Source organism: Alternaria burnsii (genome assembly GCF_013036055.1).
Source record: "Alternaria burnsii strain CBS107.38 chromosome Unknown 729, whole genome shotgun sequence".
NCBI lineage: Eukaryota > Fungi > Ascomycota > Dothideomycetes > Pleosporales > Pleosporaceae > Alternaria > Alternaria burnsii.
The window spans coordinates 1-22,885 of NW_024066127.1; the positions used below are offsets into that span (position 1 = coordinate 1).

Consider the following 22,885-nt stretch of genomic DNA (forward strand, 5'->3'; position numbering starts at 1 on the left):
TAGCAGCCTCGAGGCGTTCAGTAAGGACAGAGACCTTCTTGCGAAGCTCGCCGGTTTCAAGAGTGTGGTTGCGCACAAGCTCCTCCTTGTCGAACTGGAGCTGGTTGACCATGTGGTGCATCTCCATGGACTCGCGGTGCCAGTTCTCCTTCTCAGCAACAAGAGCGTCGTACTCGATGCGCATGGCAGCAAAGTCATCTTGCATCTGGCAGATCTTTTCCATCCACTGCTTCTTCTCCTCTTCAAGCTCCTCGGTGTGCTTCTTCTTTCGTTGCCGGGAGTCGAGACTACGATGATGTTAGCTGATGAACAGGGAGAGGAGAGACCAAAAGGTAGATTGGACCAAACGTGGAGCGTGGAGCCAAGAACCAAATGGGAGTACGTACGCGGCCTGCCTGTTGCGGAGTAGTCGTTTTTGCTGCTTGAGCTCCTTGAGGTCTTCCTCGTTGGTGCAGCTCTGGATGAGGTTGTCGATGTTGACGAGGGTGCGCTCAGCCGGGATGTCGAAGCGGGCGTTCTTCTTCCGGATGCCACCATCACGACGTGGGGAAAAGGAGCGGGGAGGGGTGTTGGGCCTCATTCGCTTGGGTCCGGGTCGTGCGTCCATCTCCTGCTGGTTGAAGGCCATCCAGTCGGAGTGGGTGTGGGGCGACATGGGTTGCTCTGGGGCAGAGGGGAAGACGGCGCTTGGTCGGACATTCTGGTGCACGGGGAGTCCGTGGAAGGGCATCTGCTGCTGCTCGACAAAGGGTGCAGCTCCAAAGTCACCGGGACCGAAGGGGTTCAGCGGCTTGGGGGCTGTGGGCGTCCTGGAACCAGAGTTGTCGGTTACAGGCCATGACTGCTGGCCGTAGGTAGCAGCTTGGTTGGGTGGTAACCGGGCGAAGGGGTTGTTGCTTTGCTCGGTAAAGAAGGGGTTGTTGCCGTTGGTGTTGACAACAGAGCTGGTGGCAGTGCGGTCGACGAACTGGCCATTTGAAAAGTCCTCCCAGATGGAAGTGTCGGGTGAGAAGATGCCCTGGGTGCTGGTGGTGGGCGACATGAGGACGGGTGTGTCCAGGATGCTAGAGTCGAGAGTGGCGTTGTCGTCAAAGGAAAAGGCGGAAGGTTTCCTGTCGAGAGAGTTCAGTGTCGAATTTGGTCTGTGAAAATCCATGTGATGTGCGTTGTTGGAGTATTGATGGTCCATGGCGGGCCTATGTATCAAAGTACCGGTGTAGGCGCGGGACTGGCGGTGTGGATTGCTCTTTTCGGTAAAGGTGATCGCAGGATGTCCCCAGCGATTGTACTCAACTTCAGCTTTAGATATGTGAAGAACGGGGCAGAAGACGGGCAGCAGAGGCGATGCGCGTCTGAATAGCGAGCGATGTAAAATAGCGGCTCAGTGAGGGTCAGGGTGGTGGACGGTAAAGGTGGGAGAGGGGGCTTAAAGCATGGTGGTAGGCTTCGGGCGGGGTGTGCAGGAAGAAGCAGGCTTGTAGGAGACGACCGGGGTCACGCTTCCGTGGGATGCATCTGGGCACGAAACAGTGCCAGGCCCTGCTGATAGGACGCCCCAATAGCGTCGGGTATTGATGCATCATTCCAGCACTCTTCCCAGCAGCGACTGGCTGGGGTTGTCCTGTCACGCCCGCCATGGGCCCATTCACCCTCCGCACTGATTACCCAGTGTTTGCCCTGGGGCCGTCGCTGCATTGCATGTCGCTGGCTGGTCGGCAGCCGTCTGCCAGAGTGATGCTCTGCCGCCGTTTGTCGCCCGCCCGCTGTCACCCATGTGTATTTCTGGATTCACGGGGCATGCAAATCTGCCATGTCTGTCCTGTCAAGCCAGACACGGCTCTCCGTGTCAAACCAGACATGAGCGCTTGGTACGACAGCTCGGCTGCTGCTCCCGTGCCGCCCCGTGCTTCTGCTGCTGCGCTTCTGCAATGCTGCTGCTCTATCGATACGTAGAGCATGACTGGCTAGTCTGCGCGGGCCGGCCCATATACTGCCATTATTCCACCGGACTGCATCGCGATTCGCCTATACCCTCCTCGGCCGCGCGCCGTGAAAACTCTGCTCGAAAGAGTCAAGATGCAATGCGCGCTTGTCGAAAAATGCCCTCCCACAACTCTGGGAATTGTTGTTTCGGACTGGTAGCGGCGCATATCGCGACCTTCTGGCGTAATCATCATCATGAGTACTGTCTGCTGAGTACGACGCGGCCCGCCTTAGCCCCGGCCTTTGCTCACTACACTACACACCCCGACCATCATCACAACCACCGCCAACCACTCGTAGCCCGGCACTTGCTCGTCACCCGACTCTGATCTCATTTCCCATTTTTGCAGCCCGCCTTCGTTTCCTGAGCAAGGTGAGCCCTCTTGGCCGCCTAGACGGTCTTCATCATGGTGTCATCTGTCCAAGTTCCGGCTCGCTCTGGCGTCCGCGAGTCATCTCACCGCTCCCTGCCCGCACCATGCTTCCCTGTCTATTTTGGCTTTTTGACTACCGTTCCTGTACTTGCGTGCCCGCCCTCGTTATCGTGACCAGTTACCTCGTGCAAGGTACCAAGCGGCCGCCGCTCCGTCTGGCTGGGCTATGGCTCGACTCTGTCGGCGTGCTCATCAAGAGGCAAACACAGCAGCCACAGCCTACCGTCCTGTGCCACCCTCGAGATCCCACTATCCCATCTTACCGAAGGCCTGGAAACTCTCCAGAATTTCCCCGTCCGTCATTGGTCGCTTTTTGGTAATCGCTCTCATGCTTGCTTGTTGCCGCTTTCTTCCATTTCCGCCGAGCAACATCAGACGGTTTGTATCAAGTCTCGTATGACAGCCATAGTAGGCAAAGTATCAAGCTGCCAAATGTCCATCTCCACTGCAATCACCATCTTTGCGCCGTAATACAGCCTCGCTATGGCGGTTTGTGCACCCTGCCCGCGCTGTGCAACGCGTACTGCGGCTACTAAGACATACATCCCTAAGCAAAACTCTACACTTCGCGTCACACCAAGTGAGCGCGCCGTCTTTCGGAAATGGCAACGCGTCACTCTTCCTGTTGACAAGCTAAGCCATCCCGCCGACGCGCAGTACTGCTTCCGGATCGACCGTCGCTGTTGATCCTCTCTACTCCGTGTTATGGCGCGTACTGTGGCACGCGTAACTCGGGGCCAGGGACTGCATACTAGTTCAGATGCAATGCTCCACTTATTGTACTCGGATGCTTCCGACTTCTGTACCCTGAGACGAAGGCTTCATATTGACCGGAAACTATTACCGATGCTGATGCATGAGAATCAAACAGACATGATGAGAAACACGATGGAGCCCAATCTCTAGGGCGCATGGCATAAAGGGCCCTAAATTGACGTCGACTAATTGTGGCTGCCAAAAAGGTGAGGCTGTAGCGGTGAAAGACCCACTCTCCGCATCCGCGCATGGGCCATAACCACTAGAAATCGCCGTCATAGTTATTCTTGTCTGTAGAAAATGTCCACGATCGTTGACGTCTTGGCACCATGCACTGTGTTTTGTTGTTTGAAACCATGAGTCACTCGTCTTTCTCCGCACTCGGCCGTTGCATGGGTGGTAAGGGGAATCAACAAAAGCTCAGAGCGCCGGCCGATGACGGCAAGCGCATGGAAGGCGGTGGAACACCTAGAATTCGAGACCATTGTATCTTCGCTCTGTCGTAGTGGATCTGAAAAACCTGAAACACTTCGCGGGAGCGGTTACACTTCCCGAAGTCCAGTCGGTGGTCCATTATCAAACTAGTCCGTCGGCCGATGTCTAAGAGCAGTCCATCGCAGGTCCTGTCTCGATGTCGATCATCTTGCGGTGAGGAAGAAACATTCTTGAATGTTCTGATCATTGCGGTGAGAGGAGATGCTGCCTTGCTTCGACTTGGATGTGTTTTGGAATTATGGGTAGAGCTGGGTAGAGAAGGTGACGCGATGCCATACTACAGACGGAAGGGTAGCAACATGTCTCCTCTTGTCCGACAAATGCCGAGCGGTCTTCCGTAGTCTCGCGATGATGAGTAGATCACCACTGCGTAAGCCGGGTCGCGTGGTTTTGAGGTATCGGTCCTGTCAAGCGCGCGCGGAGACGGGCAAGGAGCGGTGAGTCTCGAAACTGAGGAAAAGCAGCGAGTGAACATGTAAAGGAGGTTGGAATGAAGTTGAAGGATGACGTTGCACACTCCTAGTTGCGCAACGCACTGTGTATTGGTAGCTCCACGCGCTCGGGAGTACTGGGTATCTCGTTTTGAAGCTATGGACATTCTGTGTTCAACATCGGCGTCCAGGTAGAAAGGGCTAGCACTGACCTTTGTGATTCCATTCAAACTCATGGCCATCGCTCCCCTTGCTTTTATCATATGCTTGCGGCTGTCGCCGTCAAGCAGCATGAGCCATAGCGTGGTATGACAATTCTAGTCTCATATTCCTCCGTTATCGTCTCTAGCCCACAGTTTCACAGTACGATCTTTACCGCCACTGACGATCCAAGACGCGTCGCTCGTCACATCGGTACTGAAGACAGGGCCAGAGTGACCTTGGAGTGTTTTGCAGTGCGCCCAGTCGTCTGCTGAGAAGATCTGAACGTTTTTGTCAAATCCAGAGGAGATGACAAAGGTAGAAGCTTTTTTTGGTATGAGTTCCCCTTGGCTGTTCTCCTGCAGCGGCACTCCGCTGGCTGGTCCATCCGTACCCTTGAACCATCGTAGGTCGGTGACACCCCCAGTGTTGGCCGCAATTGAGTTTGTCTCTCTCATTGCGCGGACGTCCCAGCACTTCATGAAACCATCTCCTGAACCAGAGAGTAGGCGATGACCATCCGTTGCCCAGTCCAGACCGTAGATGGGCTTGATGTGGCTCTCCAACATGTAAATGACACGGCCTGTGCGCACATCCCACACGCGGCCGATACTGTCGAGACCTGCACTTGCAACCAAGGACCCATCGCCGTTGAAGCTCACGGTATAGACTTCCTTGGAATGACCCTCCTGCATGAGGAGCTCTTGTCCGGTGTTGACGTCCCAGAGTCGCCATGTCGTGTCATCGGAAGCTGAGGCCAAGTATCGTCCACAGGGATGGAACGCTACTCTACAGACACGATCGGTGTGGCCTTGGAGAGTGCGAAGGGGCTTGTCGTCGTCTAGTGACCAGAGCTGGATCTTGCCGCCTGCTCCACCAGAAGCGAAATTCACGCCAGAGGTCGAGACGTTGCTGCCCTCAAGTGTCGCACCTGGCATCCAATCTATGCCAGTTGCGCGCTCCGTGTGCCCACCGCGATAAGCTTTCTTCTGTTCCAAAGTAGGAATTTCCAGGAGCGCAACTTTTCCACCCCAGGTACCGTATGCGACATACTTGCCGTTGGGTGAGACGCGCACAATGCTGACTGGGCGATCTGCGGTTTGCGACCCATAGAGCTCAAAGCCCTTGAGCCGGTCCTTGATGGTGTTGCGGAACTCGACGTGGGTTTTCAGCGGGATGGTAGCTTCGCGACGCTGGTATGCGACGCGCTCCTTTGCGCGGGGTAAAGAATATTTGGCCATGTCGCGCCGGGCGTCGAGTAGTGATTGTGTGCCTTGTGTGTAGAACTCTTCTTGCTCGTCACCAGGCGCCTCGTCTGCATCTTGCATATCCACATCTGCCGCATCCTCACCCAATGCTTCGGCTGCTTCTGCAAGCAGAGCTCGAAGGCGGTCGCGTCGCTCCGAAGGCCCTTCGCCGAACAAAGTGATGGGCTCGCCTCGCGAGCGCAGCTTTGCCTTGACGTCGCGGTCGGCGGTCGGTACGATGAGTTGCGCTGCTCGTCGTTTGCGGTCGAAATCCTCCATGAGGGAATGGGCCGACGCGTTTCCTCCACCGGGCATGGCATGGTCGCGGTCAAGGGGCACGCTGGAGAGGTCAATACCCTCCATGGCATCGTCCTACATGCCTGGGTTAGCTCGAATGCGAAGACAAGCTTGCAAGGTAGCTGCGAAGCACGTGAAGCTCCTCGGCCAGTCTCTCGCCGCAAGTCACTGGGTACTTACCGCGCCATTCTCCTCCTCTACATAAGCCTGTCGCGCCGGGTGCATGCTCATCTTGACTGCTTGTCCCGCCGTGGGCACGGTTGCTGATGCTCGTAGCGAAGTATCTCGAAAAGAAGTTCGGGGCCAGACACGGGTTTAGGCGATAGGGCTGAGTTAGCGTCGGTTATGTCATACTCCGCGTTTGAGACGAAGCGTGAATCACCTGCAGTGTTTGGTCTAGACGAACATGCTCGGCAGGTTAGAGACCAGATTTCAGTAAAACAATGCCAGCTCGTTGTTCCTAGTTTGCTGCTGGGGCTTCCTTCTGCTATTTCCATCTTTTGAGGATGCTTCAAATAATTGTAAGTACCACGGCCTCCAAAAACTAGCCGATCGGCAATGACGACGGCCAATGTGATTTAGTCCCTTTTCATTTCAACATATCTTGCCGCAGAGGTACGGCACCGCCAGCATGCGCTGCTCTCACGCCAACACTCCAACGTGCTGACCTTGAATTTCCAGGCTCTGGCTGTGGCCATGTCATTTGCCATTACCAGCGCGGCGGGCCTTGCGCGACTTTCACCTGCGTCGCGACGCGCCTCATCCAGTGGATTTTTGCTGCTTGCTCTCTCCGCCTCGCCATTGGCAGCATCTGCCTCGTCTAGTCGAACATCAGGCCTTCATCCGCAGCGTATGCCTTCCAACTTCGCACAACCGACCTGCCCGCTGAACAGAGACACTTCCCCGGCCACAGTCGGCTTACGATCCTTTCATTCCACCTCACACAACTGGCGGAGTACACCACAGTATACCTACCACGTCGCGGCATCCTACTCAGCCAAGCAGGATCGCTTCAATGCGGAGCAAAATCTCTTCACACAACCAGTGCATGACCCCAGCATCAGCAATGAGGATCTGCGCGACTGCAAAGAGTCCATTGACAAGCGGAAACGAGCGAGAAGTGGCCAGGATGCTTTCTTTTTCAGCCAAGTGGGAAACACAAACACCACAACATTTGGTGTAGCGGATGGAGTTGGAGGATGGGTCGAGTCTGGACTGGACCCAGCTGACTTCTCCCATGGCTTGTGCGAGTACATGGCTTGCGCAGCGCGCTCATGGCCACACGGTTTCAACACGACAGCATTACACCCGAAAGACTTGCTCCAGGTTGCGTACGACGAGGTCACAGATGATGACAGCATTGAGGGTGGTGGTAGCACGGCATGTCTGGCTGTTGCAGAACCGGATGGCAACGTCGAGGTCGCCAACCTAGGAGATTCAGGATTCATGCACCTGGGATTGAACGCAGTACGACATTTTACGCAGCCACAGACGCACGCATTCAATACCCCATATCAGCTCTCCAAAACTCCCCAACGTATGCTAGTGCAAATGGCTGTATTTGGAGGCCCATCCACGCTTTCGGACCTACCTAAGGAGTCGAGTATAACGCACCACAAAGTACGCCATGGCGATGTTCTCGTCTTCGCAACTGATGGTGTGTGGGACAACCTGAGCCCTCAAGATGCGCTCGGTATCGTTAGTCGTCACATGGTCGATCTGGGTGCTTGGGTAGAGAAAGATGGCACCATTGAAGTCGGACAAGACCTAGCGAAGCTAGTACAGGCCGACTCAGCTCGGAAAGCCGACAGCTCATCCCTCCAAGCCAAAGTGGCGGTTGCAATCGCGAAAGAGGCCAAAGTGACAGGGCTGAACACTCGTCGAGATGGACCATTCGCTAAAGAGGTGCAAAGGTACTATCCAGGGGAGAACTGGCATGGCGGCAAGCCGGATGACATTGCTGCTGTGGTAGCTGTTGTACTAGAGGATGCACCTCAGCGAGCAAAATTGTGATTGAATGCATTAGACCTCTGTTGTTTGGCTGCATGGGTAGGCGATGGCGTTTCGGAGAAGACTCACGCTTGGGATCGGAGGCGTATCTGCGCATAGAACTATGATTTGGTAATCCTGTTGGCCATTTGCATGCTTGGTGGAGGTTATGAATCTGGAAAAGTAGACAGAAACGCTAGAAAACAATTTATATGAATACGACGGTTGCATACTGTCTCCCGTGTACATTTAAAGATGAGAGCACACCACGAGTACAGTCAGACTAGCATGTTCAGCCGTTGTATTAGGGTTGAGCGAAACTCATCATTGCAATGAGAGCGGATGAGTCTAAGTAGTCTTTAGCAACGTGTTTATCAGGTTGTGATAGAGTCTTTGCAACAGTGAAAACACTGGAACGCAGGATACATTGAACCCTAGACTATACTGCAACGTCAAAGCTCAGACAAGCAACACAGATCACACGCTCAAGCTAGTGATGGTTTGGCGGACAAGGCTTTTTGACGTCAAGGTGTAGCTCGGCTGTTTGTTTGTCGCCGTTACCTCAGCAACGCGACCCACGCGAGTCTCAGAATCGCGCGCTACCTAAGTATCGATGAACGCCAACTTCACCCCATCCTTACCACGAAACAGAACGCCTGCCTTCCGGATGTATGCGCAACTAACCCACAGCCAACAATCGCTATCCACGTAACCCGGCGAGAACATATATAGGAACGCGCCTCCACAATCTCGACGCGACATTGGAATGGCTACCGTTTCGCCCACGCCCTCATATGGGGGTCGCATGCGTGCGCACTCCTCGATACGACCCAGGAGAGACTCTCCACTGTCGGTGTTGGGGCAATCACAGGGCTTCTCAGCAGATGCGCCCATGATGCAGAACATCAACATTGGCGACAGCTCCGACGACGAGATACCGCAACCTATGAAGCTTAGCGCTTTGACAACTGCACTACTTGCGCAAGGGAGTGACGTTGACTCGCCTGAGAAAAGGAAACCAAAGCTGAAGATCTCGCGCAATGCATCTCCTGGCTCCAACACACCAGTGCAAGACACCGTCACACCTGCACCAAGTTTGCGAATAAAGAGAGTACCATTACGGGGTGCGCCCGTGAGGAGATTTCGGAGGACACCTCAGAGCGAAGAAGAGCACCATCCCTCTCAAGACCAAGAAAATATGCCCATCTCAGCAGTCAAGGCGCAGCCTGAGAACGTGCCCGATTCCGTCCTGAAGGTTACCGGCTCTGTCATGAAGGTGGCAGAGGATCGCCACATGCAACCACCTCCAGAGCACCAATCACCCATACAACGATCATCACAGCAGCAAGAGAAACAAAGGCCACTCCAGGCGCTCGACGCGAACACGCCGCGAAGACCAGCACCTCCACCTCCCCCGAAGATGTCAGTGCTGGAGACGGCGACCACGGCGGCCGGAGCGGCGACAACGAAGACGAGGGAGAGAAAGAAGAGGAGCACATTATCCGTCAATGGGAAGCATTATTCCCAAATGGACAGGATCGGACGAGGAGGCAGTTCGGCTGTTTACCGTGTCATGGCAGAGAATTTCAAGCTGTTGGCACTGAAGAGAGTCAAGCTTGAAGATGCAGACGAGGCCACCGTGCGAGGCTTCAAGGGCGAGATCGACCTGCTCCAGAAGCTCAAGAACGTTGATCGCGTTGTGAGACTATACGATTGGGAGGTGGACGAGCAACGGCAGGTGCTCAGTGTGGTATGTACACTCCGAGAGAAGGCAAAGCACAACACTAACACGTACCAGCTCATGGAACTCGGAGAATCGGATCTCGCACGCATAATACGGATGAAACTCGACCCGGCCGATGGCGATGGCAAACTAGACCTGAGCTTTACACGTTACTACTGGAAGGAAATGCTCGAATGCGTCGGAGCAGTTCACGATCACGACATTGTCCACTCAGATCTCAAACCCGCAAACTTCCTCCTTACCTCGGGCCGCTTAAAGCTCATCGATTTCGGCATTGCAAACGCCATCGAAGTTGACCACACCGTAAACGTGCACCGGGATTCACACATTGGCACTCCAAACTACATGTCACCAGAATCGCTCGAAGATTCCGCTGGTGGCGCCCGAGGTCTCTTGTCTAACGGGAACGGCTCCAAAGACATGGCTTTAGGGAAACCTTCTGACGTTTGGAGTCTTGGCTGTATCCTCTATCAAATGGTCTACGGCCGTCCTCCTTTCGCACACATTACAAACCAGATGGCGCGTGTCCTCGCCATCGTCAATCGCGACTACAAGATCGAAATCCCCGATCTCGGTGTTGGTGATGTTCGTGTCCCTCCTGGTCTCAAAGCGACACTTCGTCGCTGCTTGCAACGCGACGCCTCGCGCCGACCAAACGTCGCTCAACTTTTGGACGAAAGAGATCCTTTCCTGTACCCTGATGGCGGTGATGACCTCAGGATACCGCAGGAATTGCTCGGTCAGATCATTCAAAGAGTCGCGGATCGGTTTAGAGATCCGAATAAAAGCCCCCCTACTGATGATGAGATTCGTCAGTATCCAGCAAGTTTCTACGAGAAGATCAGACAGTTACTTGAAAGTGACTGATCTTTTCTTTGTTGTTTAACTATGTGGTTATTCTTGATGCTCCGTTTTGAGTATCAGCATTTTCTGTTCTCGGGCAGCAACGCTTTGTTCTCGTTCTGTTTTTTTCACTATCACGATAACTTGGCGCTGGGTTTCCATCTCGAAAGGTTTCTTCGTTGTTGCATCTGCCTGCTTTTGGCTACCTTCTTATTACCCCCTCTTTTTGCGCGTTCAAGCGTCGCATTCTCCCAAAAGGCGTCCCATTTGTTAGCATAGGCGCTTTGTATTTTGGCTCTGGCACGAACCTGTAAATGGCTTTTACGAATGGCGGTCTAACTCTAGTCGCACACGGTTTCCTTGTTTTGTATATACCCGTTTTGGAGATGCTGAGAAATCAACTCCTTTAATCGTTCATCTGAACACTTGATGATGTCGATGTGGTTGTGATCTCTAACAGTTTACGAAAGACGCTGACTGATCAACTATGATTCTGCATGATGCACTTTTGACGCTGCAAGACTTTTGCATGGACGTGACAGTAATAATCTGGTCCCCACATTTTAAAAGGCTCATTCAGAAATGCTACTTACACGTCCTTGCGAGTGGTTGTATATAGCTAGGTAAAGTGCCTTGGTTTGAACACATGCTTGTAGAAACAGTAGTTGAAATAGAGAATAATCGATAGAGAACCATAACCGCTGCATTGCTAGTCCCCAGAACGCCACATGAATGCTCTACATCCCGTAATAACGCCATCGCAATGCTACCGTCTCTGTTGAAACATACTACCCAAACGTCGTGACCCAAGAAGACCGAAGTCTAGGAGGAGGTCCGTTTATTCATCCGCCTCCTCATTTCCGAGCTGCTTACGCTTGATTGCAAGATCGGCCTTCTGCTTATCAATCTGGGTTTGCACACGCTTCTTGAAGAGGACGTTAGTCTGCCTGTCGCGCGCTTCTGTGCTCTGAACAATGGCCCTCTCCAACTCTGCAATCTCACCCCGGAGTTGCTCTTGACGTTGCTCTTCAGCCGCCGCGGCTTCATCGACCTCATCGACGTCTTCATCAGAATCTGCATCGTCGTCGTCATCATCATCGTCTGCAGATGTCGCTGCTGCTGGGGTAGAAGCCGCAGTCTCAGTTTCGACGACGTTGCCGTTCTGGCCCAGAGCGTGCATAGCGACATCGTGAGCGGTCGTAGGAGTGTCGACCTGTTCAACTTGCACATTGTTGTTACCAGCGAGCAAGGCGTTGAGCTGATCGTTATCGCCCTGAAACTCAACCTCGTCATCCATGAGTCCTTCAGCAAGCATCTGCTCCAGTTGGTCGGCATCCATTTCCTCCACTTGGGTAGCATTTGCCATCTCCTCATCTTCATCAACCTCCTCTTCGGAACTTGACTCCTCTGAGCTTTCTGCCTCGCTATCTACCATCTCGTACTTTGTTGACACCGCAGTCGCATCATTCTCTATTAGTCGATTCAACTGCGCTTCGGCGCGCTCAACGTCAATGTATGATTTGCGAGGGCGGAAACGCCGTTTGCGAGCCCACTTCATGGGTGGTGTCAGACCATGAGGAAACCGATGGGTGTCTGGAGAGATATAGGAGGGAAGCGGGAACTTCCTAGCTTCGTCCTCGTTCTTAACCTCGTCCAAAACTAGTAACATCTGGCATACGTCTGCGGTCTTGACCCAGTCCTTCTTGTTCCAACTCTTCAGCGACTCTATGACTGCGGGGAGCTCGACCATGGTCGCAGCATACATGCGGTTCTGTATAGTGAGCATGGCTCGACGGCCCTCGCGGTCGAAGAATCGGAAGTGTACGCCGGGCCCTCCCTGCGATACGCTCTTGCCGATAGTCTTCTCCTCGATGGACTTGCGCAGTAGATCGCAGTCTGGGCCGGGCTTCATGCGCAGCACAAACTGCGATTCGATCGCTGGGTCGGGTTCCGCCTCCTCTGCTTCACTGTCGTAGCCGACGCCGTATGGTCTGACTGGCGGCTTTCCTGCACCTTTGACCTTGAGGATAGCAGTACTGGGTCTCGCCGAGCCTATGGCTCCCTTCGGTTTGATGGAGAGTTTGATAGACTGAGTGCGATTGTGCGACTTGATGGGCTGTGGTGGAGGTTGTTCGACTGCGATGTAGTCGTCCTCGTCGTCGGTATCGTTAGCCATGGCGAGGCTCTTCGCGGTAGGCTTCGGTTTGCGCTTGGCGGCGGGTGAGTCAAAATCATCGCCACCGTCTTCGCGTGCTCTCTTCTTGGGTCCAGGCTTTCCCGGAGGAATGACATTACCGCTTTCGTCGAGTTTGGGCTTCTTGGTGTATTTGCGCTTCACTTTGGCCTCGCCATTCTGGCTATCCGCAGGCTCACCGGCCGCGGGGGCTGCGGGTTTGAACTTGATCTTAAGGCCTCCTGGTTTTGCGGAAACGGGTGTAGGCGCGTCGGACGGGGGAGGTTCTGAGGGCGGCGCATCGCTGGGAGCGGCGTTTGGGTTCTTGAGTTTGAGCTTCATCTTGGACAACGGCACGTAGGGATCCGTTGTTCACGACGGCGATGTTTGAGTATGCGCGTGCGAGCGCGACATTTGCGAGAATGCGCGCGGTGGTGTGGAAGCTGGTGTAGGTGAGTCGGAGTCGTTCACATTCCGTGGGTGCTCGGTCTTGGCAGCCGCCATGGTGAAGGGCCAGAGCTTTCCCATCGCGTCCCTTCACCTTGCCTACACTCGACTGCGCCGAAACAATACCACAATGCGCCTGCTGTTTCCACCGTAACAGCACGACACCGACCGGACCTCTGCATCTCACCTCACTCACGTAAATGCAAGCATGTCCCAGAACGACCTCTTTCTCAATTTGCTGCGGCCCGCCGTCCTCCATATTCTACGCGCGACGGGCTTCCAGCATGGCAAGCCGTCGGCTGTCGACACCATCGTAGACCTCACAGCCAGATACCTATCACTACTGGCAGAACGCACAGCCTACAATGCCTTTTCAAATCACAACGACCTCACACCAGACGTTAGTGATGTGCGCATGGCAATGCAGGACTGCGCCCTCTTCGTGCCGACCATGACAGCAGGGGAAGAGCTATGGAAAGAGATACTGCGCAAACCCCTCGATGAGTACAACGAAGAGACGGGTGCCCGCGAGAACGAGGCAGCTCGGCGCGACGCCGAGGATACAGCAGACGTGACCGAATTCATCGAATGGGTCAAGGGCGATCAGAACAAAGAGATTAGGCGCATAGCAGGCATCTACAAGCCCGTAGCGACGAACCCAACGGAGCAGCTGGATCAGGAAGAAATGGAGGACTATTTGAATAGTATGTCTGAATACCGTGTATCACGACTGCAAGTCCACTAACAGCTTTTCTCAGCCCTCATGAAGAAACACAGCAAGACCGGCGTCGAATCACGCTTTCAAGGCACTGTTCTTGGAGTTCCAGCCGAGCCTAAGACCATCAAAATCGAAGGGGGAGGCGCGGAATCGATAGAGGAATGGAATCGCAGAACCCGGGAGAGAGCCGCCAAAGCAGCAGAGTCGAAGCGGGAGAGCCGCGAGACGACAAATCACGTCGAGACCAGAGAGCCCTCGGAAGACGTGGTTATGGAAACGGAGTAATACCTGGGTATCCATCATACAAGCATAGCGAAGGCGTTTGGGTACGAATCATTTTTACGGCGTTATGAAATACCAGGGCTGTTGGGCAGCGGGCTTTGTAGCTCACAGGGTGTTTCGCGTCATTTCGCAATTTGAGCTCGCGTGCTCAGGTACTACACGGCCACGGCCCATACTTAAAGCGCATCTGTCTCCAACATATATCACATCACATCCAAAACTCTGGTACCAGCATTCTGTCGCTTCCTGCGAACCATAAGCAAGTGAGTCTGGGATGGCTGAGTGAAGTGTATGGGCCTTATTACACTGGTATTTCCGGCAAGCAGGCTTTGGGACCGATCACGCACTTAGTCCTCCCGCACTGATACCGATTACTACAATCAAAGACTAAAACGCGGCCCAGACGTTTGTTTTCCGCGTTCTCACATGACGGGAGCGCGCGCGGGTGGGGCAAGAATGAATGACGGGCCCACCCCGCAGACGTCATAGTAATGGCAGATAGCCAAAACAATGTCCTCCAAGCTTCAGCTTGAATTCCTGTATACAAATCCAATTGCACCCAGTCTCCAATCTTACACTCTGCCTGATTCCATTGCAGATTGATATTTCACTTACACATCCACCACAACCACATATACCAATCCCAACATGTCAGGTCTCGATCCTAAAGGCCCCTCGCAGCCTTCCCTAGACCAAGCCTACACCACACCTGGCAACCCAGCGCAAAAAGACCCAAAAGAGCAAGTCCAAACAGAATTTAACGCCGCCGACAACTCAGCCAGTGTTGACCAACGCATCCCCACCAAACAAGCTACCGATGCCGAAGGACTACGGAACGCAAAGTTCGAGGAAGGCATGGGTGTACACGGCGCACCAGCGGGCGAAGAGAGAAAAGGTCTGGGTCATGAAGATGTAGGAAGGCATAAGGAGCTAGACGGACAACAAATGGCTGCACCAGGTGAGGGACGCGTTGCGGATGCAGTAGCTAAGGGAGGAAAGGGTATGGGTGGTGGTGGAGAACAGCCTGATTTGGCGAGTGACTTGGACAGGTAGACACTCCTGCTCTGGACTGAGTTACATTGGAAAATCATACTAACGATTGAACAGGAAGAAGGCCGAGCAGGCTGAAGCAAGAGAGGCTATCAAACAGTCAAAGGGTGAGGCGACACAAGTTGGCGGCGCATTGGGTCAGACTGGTGGACCCGCAAACCCCGTCGACAACTCGAGTCAGGGCGGTGGTAACTACCCTAACTCTAGCTACTAGGCCTTTCTTGTCAAAGGTCGGGCACAGGCTATATCTCGACATATGTGGGCCATCGGATGATTGTCAAAGCATAAAATTAACGACTCAACAAACGGCTGGTCTTGATATAGACAGCGAAAGCGACAACAGCAAGAGCATCCGATGCAGACCTATGTTGTTTTGTCAACAATGCACACGTGCACTTATCAATCTAGCCGTGTTCCCACTTTACAGATTCTTTCTTGATCAGATTCATCATCACATGTGTACATCTACTTTCCGAACATAGACCCTCTTCCAACTTACGCAAAACAGCTCTGTGGAGTCTACATGCGTGATTCATTGAGTGTATACATCTAATATTGAATTGCGTCCATGCACTCAGAGGACCCCAGCATGTCTCGTAATGGGCATATTGCGCCTGCGGGGCGATGTCCGGGTGAAGTAGATATCAGATATGACATGTCTTAGTACGGAACGTCTAGTAAGACGGGGTATCTATTGTGCCATGTTGTGGGTATGCATATGATAATAGTCAAAGGAAAGAAAGGGGATGCTTGAAGTATTGACTAGCGCAGCAACGCAAAACGATCGTGATGTCACCCAATGTGCACAAGTATCACGCGGTTGGTGAATATGCAAAGATATGCGAGGATGGGAGCAGGCATTTGTTATATGATGCATTGTCGATGGCAGAGGCGTCAAGGGTCTTGTCAAACATCACAGTCAATCATGCGTGTAGATTTTAGTTATTCTATATTTTACTTTCTTTGAAGCCCGGTGGCCGATGCCACACACAGGCATTAATGGTATGATAACGACATCGATGCATGATGCAAACGTCTATTACCCTAGCAGCACGGCTTCGCGGAGTGCTCCCTCTTTCTCTATCAGCTAAATAAAGCAATGCTGCAAGCGACTTTGATCATTTACGACGCGAGCGTGAGAAAAAAAGTACGAGAACGCCACGATGCGGACCTACCACAGCCGCTCCAGAGGAAGACGAACTGGTGGTCTCAGGCATCAACTCCAAAGACAAAAAGCAAAGCCCAGGCCCAACGTTATATACATCAGCGGCTCGACGAGCCAAGGAGAAAGAGGATGACAAGGAGGCAGAAGAAGAAGTGCCTACATGGGAGGACCCATGTACGCGTCGAACTGGAAGTTACTCATGTCGGTCGAGACAGGGAGATTGGGGTCGAAGAAGGCAGTGTTGTCGAAGACCATAGGCTCACTCGCATGCATACTCATACCATAGTCCATGTTAAACTGGGTTGAGTCTACAGGGACTTGGTTGATCATCTGTACTGGCATGGGCATGGGGACCTGCATAGGCAGAGGTTGCTGTGACGCGGGGTAGGCGGCAGCCGCGGCGGGGACAGCAGTGTTGTCAATCTCATAAGAGGGAGCGTCGAAGGAGTTGTCGATCTGCTCGGCTGCATCATTGTCGGATTGGCTCTCTGGAGATTGCGGGGTGGGCTTGTTGTCGACTTCCACCTCTTTGATCCAGTTTTGCTTAAGATACTCCATAGGAGGGTGGTCTCCGCCACCAATGCCACCACGCTTCTCATCGTTCTTGCCCTTCCTGCCCCTCTTGCGAGGATGGAAGTGCGCACGTCGAAGGTGAGCGGCAGCATTGTAGTACGCGCCGTACACCTTCTTGTTACGGCAGTGCTTACAGTTGGCAAGGAACTTCTTGTCGGCTGAAGAGTCGACGCAGATGTAGCCCTTCCTGCGCGAGGCATGGGCACGAGCAATGTGACGGTCAAGCTCATGAGTGCCACGGAACCCATCGGGTCGCTCGTTGCAGAAATTACACTTGATCTTTGGATGTTGAGGGCGCACATACGGTGTCTTTGACAGAACACCGACAGTCTTAGAGGAACCATCCTCAGACCTTATCCTTGTCATCTGAGCATTGGATGACGCAGACTCGGTCTTATCATTGTTGTCGATCGCCTTCGGAGCAATCTTGCGAGACGCAGCTTGCGCAACGATCTCGCGTTCGCGTTGCGACTGACGAGAGCTATTCAATGAAGATGCAGAGATCTCGCTCGAATAACCCTCGCTTGATGAAGCTGAAGTCGACCTCCGCATATCCTCCGCCAGGCACGACTGATCGTTGTCGGAAGAGGCAAGTGTAGCACTTGCAGGAATAGATGAAGAAAGGAAAGCTTCACTGGAGGAGCCAGTGAAGTTGAGAAAATGAGAACCATCAGCGGACTCGCTGATGGGCTTTGATGCGACGTTAAAGGAAAAAGGAAAAGACCCATCCTCTGGGAGGATGGGCATACATGAAGAACTTGACTGGTTGCGCGACATGGAAATGTTATCAAAAAACAAAGGGTTGTAACTACCCTGACGACTCATGTTACTAGATTGAGTAACAGGAGTCATCAGAGCTGTTGACGGCGTGCTGGGTGAAGAGACATCCGAAGACGAACTCCACTGCAGGTTTGGTGTCAGTTGCAACTGTTGTGAATGCTGGGGGGTGGGGAGGGATGAGTTGTCTGGCTGGATGCAGCTGTTGACGTAGTCGCCAACGCTGTACTCAGCGATGCTGTTGTAAGCAGTCTCTGGCACCGACTGGAGAGTCGGCTGTCTTCGCATTGAAGAGTCAGAGTAGAGTGTGTAGTCGGTATTTTGCTCTTGGGGCATTGACTGCCAGTCAGAGTATGTGGTGTTTGAGCGCTGGAGACCGTTGGCCATGGCCGAGTCTGAGCGGTTCATGACGGGAGCCGAGCGGGTACGGTCCATGGACTCGAAGCCGGTAGTCTGGTGGGTGTTAGATGAGGGACGAGTAGACCAAAGGTAGTCCATACTGGGAGCTGAGTCGTGTCTGACGCGTTGAAGGCCATTGAGCGTGGTACCTCGTGGGCCATGGAAGGTTGTGAGGTTTGGCAGGCGGCCTGGAACCAGGCGCGGTTCAGCTCCTCGTGCGAGAGATGTGCGTTGCTCAGGCAGAAGTTGCGCTTGGCCTGTTCGAGGAAGTCGACGTAGGTATTACTACTACTACTGCTACTGCTATTCGAAAGAGTCGAGGCCATGACGTCTGAGGGGTAGTGGGATGGCGCGGCAGGAGAAAAAAAAATAGTGGTAGCGGTTGGTAGCGGTGTAAGAAGCAAGCTGCACGAGGGACGGTGATCAGCAACAACGGCCAAAGCAAGGGATCGTCTGTGCAGGAAGATCTTACGGTGGTGATGGGCGGTGATTATCAAGAAGGAGGCAGATTGGGGTCTCTGAGGATAGCGAGGCGATGAATAAGTGAGGGTGCGGGTTGAGAAGGGGAGCATGTGCTTTTAGCACCACCTCAGAGCATGGGGGGACGAGCGATGCGCTGGCTCGTGTCGGAGAGCGTCTGACGACTGCGGCCCGCGCTGAGCGGTGGACAGAGGGCCAAGCTGGGCTCAGAAGGGCCATCCTCGTTGGCGATCGCTGGCCATGGTCTGATGTGTTATTGGGCCAAAGGGGGCGGCCGCAATTTTCATTCGCTGCCTCACTTCTGACGCACGGAAACCAATGAGCCGACCCTGGCTGCTCGATCCTGGGGTCTACCCAGTGCCACCCTATCGTGAACCCACACTCGGTGAAGGACCACCAGGTTTCATGCGTGCTTTCGCATTTGGCAACCTGTGCTGTCAGTGGCAGCGGCGTCGCCCACACATCTTTTCTCTGGCGTCGCGCCAATCACCCTGTTAATCCCAATCCGTCGGCCGCACGGCTGAATCGCCAGCCATCAGTCGTCATCGCTCATGGGCACGCGAATCGCGGAAACGGCGGATCGCCGTCAGTTTTCTCGACTCCGTTAGACATGTCAGCAATTCAAGAGTCCAGGCTCAATGATCGTCTCCCATGCTGGCAACCGCCAGCCCATGTGTCGTGAACTACCCGTTGGGGTTGGTATCCTCATCGTGATTCACACCTTGGCAGACCATCACCCCCAGGTACCCAGGTACCCCAGCCTGAATCGCGTTACGCGGCTCATTTCCCCCAAGGTTTGATTGATTCAATCTATGCTGTTGCTAACTTGGTCACCAACTTTCCATCTGTTGTCCCCAAGTCGCAGGGGACTTGAGGAAGGCTGCGCCAGGAAGACCTGGTGACAGCAGTCCTCTCAGCCTGCTGCGCTTACGTTTCTCTGGTGGATGCATCGAAACCGTAGATGACGCGGACGAGAACTTGGACTTCAGGCCCTCTTCCTGGGGAGGACTCTGTGCGACACCATGGCACATTGGCCCTATCTCCTCCACGCTACAAACGCTTGCCTTGCGCGTGGCCATGTCCTGCATCCCTTCATCCATGTCGTCGCTCATGGTAAGACTTTCTCGTAACCAGTACTGGTCAAAGGTGACCTCAGTAACCTTCCCAACCACACCGAATTCCTCGAAAAACATAACTATGCCATCCAGCCCAACGGTATCCGATATTCGCCTTCCTGATGAGTCTAGCTTGGGTTCAAACGTAAATGGATCAAGCGTTGCGACAGAGTCTCTACGGAGCTTAGCTGGATGCGCCGCCAGCATGATCGCCCCGGGTAGATAAACTCTCCGCCTTTCAGCCGCGTCAACGTCTCCATTGTTGTGCTTGCGCTTTAGCGTACGGCGGCCTTCTACGTTTGCCCGTGCGGACGAGGGCGAGTGGGTTTTTTGATGAATAATGTTTTTCACCGACTTGACTGATTTCCGACCCCACGAGCGAGATGAGTGTGGACTACCTAAAGTTTCACTTGTCACAAGCTGGTTTGGTATCGCGTAACATGCTCGTGGTGTTGACAGCATCGAGCTTGGTGAGGTAGGTAATCTCTTTGACTCAAAGTCTGCCAGAGCTGTGTTTAACGTTCTAAGCTGCTTCTGTCTCAAGGTTTCCTGTACTCGTGCTTTGTTGGAGAAAGGTCCGGGATCATGCCTCATTTCAGACAAGATGGTGGCCTCATCACCCTCGCATGGTGGTTTGGGTAGTGCCTTGCGCGGTCCCAATCGCTCGTTGCTAGAGGCTTCTCTGATATCCAAACAGTTCGCGAACCTATCACACGGCCTCGGTTTCCCTCTCCTGATCGTTTTCGTATAGGCCAGCCTTGCACTGATCGCTCGTCGCGGTTCTAGTGCTGGCGCAATCAATGCTTCGAAGACGCCCGGAGGTGCTGTTTGTGACTTCTTCCGCAATCGAGGCTGATCTGTGACATTGACATTGTTGCTGAAGCTTCTCCTCCACAGTCTAAGGTTATCTTTGAGAGGCGGTGACGCCATTCTAATCATTGGTGTTTCTAGTGACTCTAGTTGCCCGTGCGAAGGTAGTGATCTCGGAGGTGTTCGTAGTTGCAGTGTAGTATCGTTGTCATCCGCTTCGTCTTCGGAATTCGAGGCAGAGGAAAACATCATAGTCCAAAGACCATCAAGCATGCTCGTACTGATCTCGCTTGTAGGTCGGCCTGCAAAATTTGCAGACGGCAGCATTTCGACGGGCATGTCATAGTAATCCTCTGCAGCGTGTTCCATGGTCTAACAAATATAACGGAGAAGTGCAGTGGTGAGTACTCGAATGCACATATGGAGTATGGTTATTGCAGAGCTGCTCAAAGTCTCTCTTTGTTTACCCATGGCTACACTGGTGCTGTTGTTGCACAGACGAGCACGCAAATGCATTCCTATATTTGAGCAGACAAAGGAAGCCTTGGAGATATCCGACAGAGGCGAAGCACGAATAGCTACCTAAACAGGAACTACTCTGGCCGCCAACTTCAAGCCATTAATCCCGGATTTGATGAGGATTGCTTACATTGGGTGTGGGTTCGCGGCGTACGACCGTCTTGTATCACCCCTTGCATATGCGCAGTCGCTGAGCCTCACCGGCCCGACCAAACTAAGCTTCGTTACTCAAAGCATCTCTAGTTTGTCCATTATCTATTTGCAGATGCCCTGCGTACATACGCGCTTATTCTATTCGGATACTCAGCGGTGTGCTGCACGTATCGTGGACATGGTCAAAGATCATGGTGCGTTGCTCGGGAGTGACATTTTGCAGCTCTTTGGGTACTACGCCTTGTCAATGCGTCTATCTCAGATCTTGCTTAGAGGTTGACATGTAGTTTCGATCAGGATGACCCTCTCCAGACCCTGTTCTGATTCGTAAAATATTTCCTGAGAAATTTGTCCTCATCCAAATCAGAATCTCGAGATATCCGGATTGTGTACCAAGGAAACACACCATGGCAGTTTTGAACACGTATACGCTTTATTGAACGAATTATTCGTTCAACGATACGAAGATCGAGTATTGAAAACATGTATTTATACAGCTCGTTCCGCTCATTTATGTATTACTGCCAATCTTTGGCACCAGATATGCTTACTATCAAGATTTAACTTCTCCAACCCCAAAGTTGCCATACCCAACTTACAAGTTAGGAGTCTCTTCCCTCTCACCGATGACGTTCAAGAAAGCAGTGTGCACATGTTCAGTCAAGTCGCTGGCTTGCAGCGACCTGCCCTTCTCCTTGAATGCAAGCTTCGAGCACTCCCTGGTAATGCATGATCCACCATATGCTGCAAGAGCAAGTGTCTCACTCCTCGACATCTCGGTTCCGACATCCCAGATCTTGTCATGGTATGCTTTCCTGTATGCCAACAAGGTCGCCAAACTGCCGGTAAGAGTATCACCTTGGCCACCAGAGCGCTTTAGACCACCCTCGCCCTCGGATACGAGTGTGTGCGAGCCGTTGGATATGTAGTCCTTGGAGCCCTTTTGGATAATGGTGACGCCGCCAAAAGCCTTTGACAATTTGGCGCAGAGCTCTGAAGGATCGCCTTCATTGACATCTACACCCTTAGCCTTGGCTAGCCTTCCGAACTCAACAACATTGGGTGTGAGTATACACTCGGTGCAGCCATCCACAAGCTCCGGTCTTGTCTGCGCAAGGTAGAGACCGTCTGCGTCCAGCACGAACGGAATGCCCTGTTTCCTTGCCTCCTGGATAACCTGTGCGCAGGTGTTTTGCATGAGCTCATCACGACCAAGGCCGGGACCAATGACGATAACATGTAGGCGTGATAGCATGCTAACGACTTCTGAGGTGATGCTCTCTGCGCTTTCGGTCTTGGCGAGGTTCTTCGATTGACGCATGTATGGATGCACCATGAGGTTGGGAGAGTAAGTCTTGATCACCGCACCGGCACCGGGTTCGCAGATTACGTGAGACTGTAGGAGGTTGAGCAAGTTGTTTGTTGTAAAGATATATGTGTATTCTTACCATGTCACAACCTAGCTTCGCGGATGCCATAGCAGAGAAGTAGGGCGCACCAGTGTAGTCTTCACTACCGCCGATAACAGCCACGCGACCCAATTGACCTGTACAAGCAAGTTAGACTCTTTTTCGTTGACTATTGTCACATGTCCGTACCCTTGTGGAAGCTTTCAAGCATGGGCGGTACCATGTTGTAGACCTTCTTGAGGAGGTCTTTCCTAGTTGCGCTCGCCATCTCGATACTGTTTGAGGGACTGGTTGCTATATTGAGCGTGGTTTTGTCAAGTGTTTACAATTCGTGAGTGTTGTTGAATGCTGTGATGAGCTTTCCGGGTCTTTGGTTTTGTTATGGAGCTCAACGC

The 22,885-nt window shown here is 53.1% G+C and overlaps 12 protein-coding genes across 12 annotated transcripts; 5 read left to right on the forward strand and 7 right to left on the reverse strand.

Annotated features, from left to right (window-relative positions):
* On the reverse strand, positions 1–1,189 carry GT037_010299 (bzip transcription factor protein; the record flags this gene model as incomplete). The annotated part of the gene is made up of 2 exons (XM_038935346.1): positions 1–287; positions 387–1,189. Coding segments are annotated over 2 exons (1,090 nt in total), but the record flags the coding sequence as incomplete, so codon positions are not given.
* A 1,394-nt stretch (positions 1,190–2,583) lies between these two features.
* Positions 2,584–2,817, forward strand: GT037_010300 (uncharacterized protein; the record flags this gene model as incomplete). The annotated part of the gene is made up of 1 exon (XM_038935347.1): positions 2,584–2,817. The coding sequence occupies one exon, from the start codon at positions 2,584–2,586 to the stop codon at positions 2,815–2,817; it is 234 nt and encodes a 77-aa protein (XP_038781855.1).
* A 765-nt stretch (positions 2,818–3,582) lies between these two features.
* GT037_010301 (uncharacterized protein) lies at positions 3,583–3,855 on the reverse strand (the record flags this gene model as incomplete). Its single annotated transcript, XM_038935348.1, has 1 exon — positions 3,583–3,855. One exon carries the CDS (start codon positions 3,853–3,855, stop codon positions 3,583–3,585), a length of 273 nt encoding a protein of 90 aa, XP_038781856.1.
* Positions 3,856–4,422: 567 nt separating this feature from the next.
* GT037_010302 (uncharacterized protein) lies at positions 4,423–6,075 on the reverse strand (the record flags this gene model as incomplete). The annotated part of the gene is made up of 2 exons (XM_038935349.1): positions 4,423–5,919; positions 6,025–6,075. 2 exons carry the CDS (start codon positions 6,073–6,075, stop codon positions 4,423–4,425), a joined length of 1,548 nt encoding a protein of 515 aa, XP_038781857.1.
* A 465-nt stretch (positions 6,076–6,540) lies between these two features.
* GT037_010303 (5-azacytidine resistance protein azr1) lies at positions 6,541–7,857 on the forward strand (the record flags this gene model as incomplete). Its single annotated transcript, XM_038935350.1, has 1 exon — positions 6,541–7,857. One exon carries the CDS (start codon positions 6,541–6,543, stop codon positions 7,855–7,857), a length of 1,317 nt encoding a protein of 438 aa, XP_038781858.1.
* A 742-nt stretch (positions 7,858–8,599) lies between these two features.
* GT037_010304 (negative regulator of the pho system) lies at positions 8,600–10,444 on the forward strand (the record flags this gene model as incomplete). Its single annotated transcript, XM_038935351.1, has 2 exons — positions 8,600–9,583; positions 9,632–10,444. 2 exons carry the CDS (start codon positions 8,600–8,602, stop codon positions 10,442–10,444), a joined length of 1,797 nt encoding a protein of 598 aa, XP_038781859.1.
* An 814-nt stretch (positions 10,445–11,258) lies between these two features.
* GT037_010305 (transcription initiation factor tfiid subunit 7) lies at positions 11,259–12,935 on the reverse strand (the record flags this gene model as incomplete). Its single annotated transcript, XM_038935352.1, has 1 exon — positions 11,259–12,935. The coding sequence occupies one exon, from the start codon at positions 12,933–12,935 to the stop codon at positions 11,259–11,261; it is 1,677 nt and encodes a 558-aa protein (XP_038781860.1).
* A 313-nt stretch (positions 12,936–13,248) lies between these two features.
* Positions 13,249–14,043, forward strand: GT037_010306 (bromodomain associated domain containing protein; the record flags this gene model as incomplete). The annotated part of the gene is made up of 2 exons (XM_038935353.1): positions 13,249–13,744; positions 13,799–14,043. 2 exons carry the CDS (start codon positions 13,249–13,251, stop codon positions 14,041–14,043), a joined length of 741 nt encoding a protein of 246 aa, XP_038781861.1.
* A 645-nt stretch (positions 14,044–14,688) lies between these two features.
* Positions 14,689–15,304, forward strand: GT037_010307 (uncharacterized protein; the record flags this gene model as incomplete). The annotated part of the gene is made up of 2 exons (XM_038935354.1): positions 14,689–15,089; positions 15,148–15,304. 2 exons carry the CDS (start codon positions 14,689–14,691, stop codon positions 15,302–15,304), a joined length of 558 nt encoding a protein of 185 aa, XP_038781862.1.
* Positions 15,305–16,411: 1,107 nt separating this feature from the next.
* GT037_010308 (uncharacterized protein) lies at positions 16,412–18,330 on the reverse strand (the record flags this gene model as incomplete). The annotated part of the gene is made up of 2 exons (XM_038935355.1): positions 16,412–18,058; positions 18,106–18,330. 2 exons carry the CDS (start codon positions 18,328–18,330, stop codon positions 16,412–16,414), a joined length of 1,872 nt encoding a protein of 623 aa, XP_038781863.1.
* Positions 18,331–19,314: 984 nt separating this feature from the next.
* Positions 19,315–20,778, reverse strand: GT037_010309 (uncharacterized protein; the record flags this gene model as incomplete). The annotated part of the gene is made up of 1 exon (XM_038935356.1): positions 19,315–20,778. The coding sequence occupies one exon, from the start codon at positions 20,776–20,778 to the stop codon at positions 19,315–19,317; it is 1,464 nt and encodes a 487-aa protein (XP_038781864.1).
* An 898-nt stretch (positions 20,779–21,676) lies between these two features.
* On the reverse strand, positions 21,677–22,758 carry GT037_010310 (uncharacterized protein; the record flags this gene model as incomplete). The annotated part of the gene is made up of 3 exons (XM_038935357.1): positions 21,677–22,477; positions 22,530–22,627; positions 22,680–22,758. 3 exons carry the CDS (start codon positions 22,756–22,758, stop codon positions 21,677–21,679), a joined length of 978 nt encoding a protein of 325 aa, XP_038781865.1.
* Positions 22,759–22,885: the final 127 nt, after the last annotated feature.